We start from the raw sequence: 7500 nt of genomic DNA, 5'->3' as shown, positions 1-7500 counted from the left end.
AGGATGATGTCACTGATGATGTCACTGTGATGTCAGGACTCGCTGGCGGAGGCGGAGGAGAGGTACCGGAGGGCGATGCTGTCCAACGCTCAGCTGCACAACGAGAAGTCAGCTCTGATGTTCCAGGTGGAGACGCTGAGGGAGGAGCTCAGCGACACGGAGGAGCTGCTGTGGGAGGCCCGTCGCCATGGCAACGACAAGGCTAAGGTCAGAGGTCACACACTGACTCTACCCTAACCCTAACCCTACTGGTTATTGATTACTGGTTATTGATTACTGGTTACTGGTTACTGATTACTGGTTACTGATTACTGGTTACTGGTTACTGGTTACTGGTTACTGATTACTGGTTACTGGTTACTGGTTATTGATTACTGGTTACTGGTTACTGGTTACTGGTTACTGATTACTGGTTACTGATTACTGGTTACTGGTTACTGGTTATTGATTACTGGTTACTGGTTACTGGTTACTGGTTACTGGTTACTGATTACTGGTTACTGGTTACTGGTTATTGATTACTGGTTACTGGTTACTGGTTACTGATTACTGGTTACTGGTTATTGATTACTGGTTACTGGTTACTGATTACTGGTTACTGGTTACTGGTTATTGATTACTGGTTACTGATTACTGGTTACTGGTTACTGGTTACTGGTTATTGATTACTGGTTACTGGTTACTGGTTACTGGTTACTGGTTACTGATTACTGGTTACTGGTTACTGGTTATTGATTACTGGTTACTGGTTACTGGTTACTGGTTACTGATTACTGGTTACTGGTTATTGATTACTGGTTACTGGTTACTGATTACTGGTTACTGGTTACTGATTACTGGTTACTGATTACTGGTTACTGGTTATTGATTACTGGTTACTGATTACTGGTTACTGGTTACTGGTTACTGATTACTGGTTACTGATTACTGGTTACTGATTACTGGTTACTGGTTATTGATTACTGGTAACTGGTTATTGGTTATTTATTACTGATTACTGGTTATTGATTACTGGTTACTGGTTATTGGTTATTTATTACTGATTACTGGTTATTGATTAATGGTTACTGGTTACTGATTACTGGTTACTGGTTACTGGTTATTGATTACTGGTTACTGGTTACTGGTTACTGGTTATTGATTACTGGTTACTGGTTACTGATTACTGGTTACTGATTACTGGTTACTGGTTATTGATTACTGGTTACTGGTTACTGGTTACTGGTTATTGATTACTGGTTACTGGTTACTGGTTACTGGTTACTGATTACTGGTTACTGGTTATTTATTACTGGTTACTGGTTACTGATTACTGGTTACTGGTTACTGGTTACTGGTTATTGATTACTGGTTACTGGTTACTGGTTACTGATTACTGGTTACTGGTTATTGATTACTGGTTACTGGTTACTGATTACTGGTTACTGGTTATTGATTACTGGTTACTGGTTATTGATTACTGATTACTGGTTATTGATTACTGGTTACTGGTTATTGGTTACTGGTTACTGGTTACTGGTTATTGATTACTGGTTATTGGTTATTGATTACTGGTTACTGGTTACTGGTTATTGATTACTGGTTACTGGTTACTGGTTACTGGTTATTGATTACTGGTTACTGGTTACTGGTTATTGATTACTGGTTACTGGTTACTGATTACTGGTTACTGGTTATTGATTACTGGTTACTGGTTATTGGTTATTTATTACTGATTACTGGTTATTGATTACTGGTTACTGGTTATTGATTACTGATGACTGGTTATTGATTACTGGTTACTGGTTACTGGTTATTGATTACTGATTACTGATTACTGGTTATTGATTACTGGTTACTGGTTATTGATTACTGGTTACTGGTTACTGATTACTGGTTACTGATTACTGGTTACTGGTTACTGGTTACTGATTACTGGTTACTGGTTACTGGTTATTGATTACTGGTTACTGGTTACTGGTTACTGATTACTGGTTACTGGTTACTGATTACTGGTTACTGGTTATTGATTACTGGTTACTGGTTACTGGTTACTGGTTACTGATTACTTGTTACTGGTTATTGATTACTGGTTACTGGTTACTGGTTGCTGATTACTGGTTACTGATTACTGGTTACTGGTTACTGATTACTGGTTACTGATTACTGGTTACTGGTTACTGATTACTGGTTACTGATTACTGGTTACTGATTACTGGTTACTGGTTATTGATTACTGGTTACTGGTTATTGGATATTTATTACTGATTACTGGTTATTGATTACTGGTTACTGGTTATTGATTACTGGTTACTGGTTAGTGGTTATTTATTACTGATTACTGCTTATTTATTACTGATTACTGGTTATTGATTACTGGTTACTGGTTATTGATTACTGATGACTGGTTATTGATTACTGGTTACTGGTTACTGGTTACTGGTTATTGATTACTGGTTATTGGTTATTGATTACTGATTACTGGTTATTGATTACTGGTTACTGGTTATTGATTACTGATGACTGGTTATTGATTACTGGTTACTGGTTACTGGTTATTGATTACTGGTTATTGGTTATTGATTACTGATTACTGGTTATTGATTACTGGTTACTGGTTACTGGTTATTGATTACTGATTACTGGTTACTGGTTATTGATTACTGGTTACTGGTTACTGATTACTGGTTACTGGTTACTGGTTATTGATTACTGGTTACTGGTTATTGGTTATTTATTACTGATTACTGGTTATTGATTATTGATTACTGGTTACTGGTTACTGGTTATTGATTACTGGTTACTGGTTACTGGTTACTGGTTATTGGTTATTTATTACTGATTACTGGTTATTGGTTATTGATTACTGGTTACTGGTTACTGGTTATTGATTACTGGTTACTGGTTATTGATTACTGGTTATTGATTACTGATTACTGGTTACTGGTTACTGGTTATTGGTTATTTATTACTGGTTACTGGTTACTGGTTATTGATTACTGGTTATTGGTTATTGATTACTGATTACTGGTTATTGATTACTGGTTATTGATTACTGGTTATTGATTACTGGTTACTGGTTACTGGTTACTGATTACTGGTTACTGGTTACTGGTTACTGGTTATTGATTACTGGTTACTGGTTACTGGTTACTGGTTATTGATTACTGGTTACTGGTTACTGATTACTGGTTACTGATTACTGGTTACTGGTTACTGGTTACTGGTTACTGATTACTGGTTACTGGTTATTGATTACTGGTTACTGGTTATTGGTTATTTATTACTGATAACTGGTTATTGATTACTGGTTACTGGTTACTGGTTATTGGTTATTTATTACTGATTACTGGTTATTGATTACTGGTTACTGGTTACTGATTACTGGTTATTGATTACTGGTTACTGGTTACTGGTTACTGGTTACTGGTTATTGATTACTGGTTATTGGTTATTGATTACTGGTTACTGATTACTGGTTATTGGTTATTGATTACTGGTTACTGGTTACTGGTTACTGATTACTGGTTATTGGTTATTGATTACTGGTTACTGGTTACTGGTTATTGATTACTGGTTACTGGTTACTGGTTACTGGTTATTGGTTATTGATTACTGGTTACTGATTATTGATTACTGGTTATTGATTACAGGTTACTGGTTACTGGTTATTGGTTATTGATTACTGGTTATTGATTACTGGTTACTGGTTACTGGTTACTGATTACAGGTTACTGGTTACTGGTTACTGGTTACTGGTTATTGGTTACTGGTTATTGGTTACAGGTTATTGATCACTGGTTACTGGTTATTGATTACTGATTACTGGTTTCTGATTATTGATTACTGTTTATTGATTACAGGTTACTGGTTACTGGTTACTCGTTATTGGTTAATGGTCACTGGTTACTCGTTATTGGTTACAGGTTACTGGTTATTGGTTATTGATTACTGGTTATTGGTTATTGATTACTGGTTACTGGTTACTGATTACTGATTACTGATTACTGATTATTGGTTATTAATTACTGGTTACTGGTTACTAATTACTGATTACTGATTACTGATAACTGGTTATTGGTTACTGATTACTGGTTATTGGTTATTGATTACTGGTTACTGGTTACTGATTACTGATTACTGATTACTGATTATTGGTTATTAATTACTGATTATTGGTTATTGGTTATTGATTACTGGTTACTGGTTACTGGTTACTGATTACTGGTTATTGGTTACTGATTACTGGTTATTGGTTACTGATTACTGGTTATTGGTTATTGGTTACTGGTTACTGGTTACTGATTACTGATTACTGGTTATTGATTACTGATTACTTGTTATTGATTACTGGTTACTGGTAACTGATTACTGGTAACTGATTACTGGTTACTGGTTACTGGTTACTGGTTACTGATTATTGGTTATTGATTACTGGTTACTGGTTATTGATTACTGGTTACTGATTACTGATTACTGGTTACTGGTTACTGATTACTGGTTACTGGTTACTGATTACTGGTTATTGATTACTGGTTACTGGTTACTGATTACTGGTTACTGGTTACTGGTTATTGATTACTGGTTACTGGTTACTGGTTACTGGTTATTGATTACTGGTTACTGGTTACTGGTTATTGATTACTGGTTACTGGTTACTGGTTACTGATTACTGGTTACTGGTAACTGATTATTGGTTATTGGTTACAGGACTGTGAGCGGCAGCGCCAGGCTCATTCTGTTCTTCAGTTCCAGTTTAAAGAAATAAAAGAAAACCTGAAACACACTGAAGAGCTGCTGACTGTACGTAACACACACTACACACAAAATACACACTATATACACACTACACACAAAATACACACTATATACACACTACACACAAAATACACACTATATACACACTACACACAAAATACACACTATATACACACTACACACAAAATACACACTATATACACACTACACACAAAATACACACCTCCTTCTCTCCTCTCCTCTCCTCTCTCCTCCTCTCCTTCTCTTCTCTCCTCTCCTCCTCTCCTCTCCTCTCTCCTTCTCCTCTCCTCCTCTCCTCTCCTTTCTCCTCCTCTCCTCCTCCTCCTCTTCTCCTCTCTCCTCTCCTCCTCCTCTCCTCTCCTCTCCTCTCCTCCTCCTCTCCTCCTCTCCTCCTCTCCTCTCCTCCTCTCCTCCTCTCTTCTCCTCTCCTCTCCTCTCTTCCTCCTCTCCTCCTCTCCTCTCCTCTCCTCTCTCCTTCTCCTCTCCTCCTCTCCTCCTCTCCTCCTCTCCTCCTCTCCTTTCTCCTCCTCTCCTCTCCTCTCCTCCACTCCTCCTCTCCTCTCCTCTCCTCCTCCTCTCCTCCTTCTCCTCTCCTCCTCTCCTCTCCTCTCCTCTCCTCTCCTCCTCTCATCTCCTCTCCTCTCCTCTCTCCTTCTCCTCTCCTCCTCTCCTCCTCTCCTCTCCTCCTCTCCTCCTCTCTTCTCCTCTCCTCTCCTCTCTTCCTCCTCTCCTCCTCTCCTCTCCTCTCTCCTTCTCCTCTCCTCTCCTCTCCTCTCTTCCTCCTCTCCTCTCCTCTCTCCTTCTCCTCTCCTCCTCTCCTCCTCTCCTCTCCTCCTCTCCTCCTCTCCTCCCCTCTCCTCCTCTCCTCTCCTCTCCTCCTCTCCTCTCCTCTCCTCTCCTCCTCTCCTCTCCTCTCCTCTCCTCTCCTCTCCTCTCCTCTCCTCCTCTCCTCTCCTCTCCTCTCCTCTCCTCTCTTCCTCCTCTCCTCCTCTCCTCCTCCTCTCAGGAGGTGTCGTCTCTAAGGCAACAGAGTGGACAGTACAGTGAGGAGGTGTCTGACCTGCAGGAGGCGCTGCAGTGGAAGGAGAAGAAGATCGAGGTTCGTCTGTTTAATCAATCAATCAGTGATCAGGCTGTTACCATGGTTACAGCCTGCTGTTACCATGGTTACGGCCTGTGTGTTTACATCTGCTCTCTTTAATCTGTGACCAATACAAACTAACCTCCTCCTCTTCCTCCTCCTCCTCCTCTTCCTCATCCTCATTCTCCTCCTCCTCCTCTTCCTTCTCGTCCTCCTGCTCCTGCTCTTACTCCTGCTCCTCCTCTTCCTCCTGCGCCTCCTCCTCAGGCGTTGGAGAGGCAGAAGGAGATCAGTGACATCATTCGGATTGAGCGTGATGGGCTCAAACAGGAAGTGGTGCGACTGCGAGATTTACTCAAGGTACCAACGAAGAAGAAGAAGAATAAAGTGATCAATATTATATTGATTAGTTTATATTTAATGATGTATTTTATTTTGAAGGTTTGGATATTAGTTTATATTTAATGATGTATTTTATTTTGAAGGTTTGGATATTAGTTTATATTTAATGATGTATTTTATTTTGAAGGTTTGGATATTAGTTTATATTTAATGATGTATTTACTGATTGATTCTTTTTCACCCGATCAGAAACACGGAGTGATTGTCGCCGCAGGCAACGGCGAGGCAGGACAGACAGAGGATGATGTCACTGCTGAGTCTGCGTCCCTATTGGCTGAGGAGGAGTCACATGATGTCAGAGAGAGCGTGCTGGGTGAGTCTAATAGCCCCCCCCCCCCCCCCCTCGCCCCTACTGGTGACATCACAGATTTAAAGTTTATGTTAATGAGAACAGCTGATTATGTTAATGAGCTATCCGTGTTCGTCCAACGTGTCATCGTCTTTCAGGAGCCGCGATCAATAAACGACCATCGATCAATAAACGACCATCGATCAATAACCCAGTGATCAATAACCCAGTGATCAATAACTCATCAGTGATCAATAACCCATCAGTGATCAGTAACCCATCAGTGATCAATAACCCAGTGATCAATAACCCAGTGATCAATAACTCATCAGTGATCAATAACCCATCAGTGATCAGTAACCCATCAGTGATCAATAACCCAGTGATCAATAACCCAGTGATCAATAACTCATCAGTGATCAATAACCCATCAGTGATCAATAACCCATCAGTGATCAATAACCCAGTGATCAATAACCCAGTGATCAGTAACCCATCAGTGATCAATAACCCAGTGATCAATAACCCAGTGATCAGTAACCCATCAGTGATCAGTAACCCATCAGTGATCAATAACCCAGTGATCAGTAACCCATCAGTGATCAATAACCCAGTGATCAGTAACCCATCAGTGATCAATAACCCAGTGATCAGTAACCCATCAGTGATCAATAACCCAGTGATCAGTAACCCAGTGATCAATAACCCAGTGATCAGTAACCCAGTGATCAGTAACCCATCAGTGATCAGTAACCCATCAGTGATCAATAACCCAGTGATCAATAACCAATCAGTGATCAGTAACGACTTGCTGATCGTCGTCCGTGGCGACGCAGACGACGAGGAAGGAAACACTCGATCAATAATCAATAATCGAGTTCGTGTGAGGAAGTCGGCGGGCTGCAGGTCAAAGGTCAGGAGGCTGATCGATGAGGTCACACTGATGGCGGCTCCAGAGGTGATGATGATG

At 40.2% G+C, this 7500-nt stretch overlaps 1 protein-coding gene across 1 annotated transcript in view; it reads left to right on the top strand.

Moving 5' to 3' along the window:
• The window catches only part of LOC128354570 (uncharacterized), a 31655-nt gene that overhangs the window by 10391 nt on the left and 13764 nt on the right, over window positions 1-7500 (top strand). The window contains exons 10-16 of the mRNA XM_053314789.1: window positions 37-207; window positions 4690-4782; window positions 5765-5857; window positions 6107-6199; window positions 6431-6554; window positions 6689-6886; window positions 6983-7500. The exon at window positions 6983-7500 is cut by the window's right edge and continues 72 nt beyond it. Of these exons, the coding sequence (XP_053170764.1) occupies window positions 37-207; window positions 4690-4782; window positions 5765-5857; window positions 6107-6199; window positions 6431-6554; window positions 6689-6886; window positions 6983-7500 (1290 nt within the window). The remainder of the gene's footprint in view (window positions 1-36; window positions 208-4689; window positions 4783-5764; window positions 5858-6106; window positions 6200-6430; window positions 6555-6688; window positions 6887-6982) is intronic.

Source organism: Scomber japonicus, chromosome 24 (assembly GCF_027409825.1).
Source record: "Scomber japonicus isolate fScoJap1 chromosome 24, fScoJap1.pri, whole genome shotgun sequence".
NCBI lineage: Eukaryota > Metazoa > Chordata > Actinopteri > Scombriformes > Scombridae > Scomber > Scomber japonicus.
This window is presented reverse-complemented; position numbering and strand designations above follow the sequence as displayed.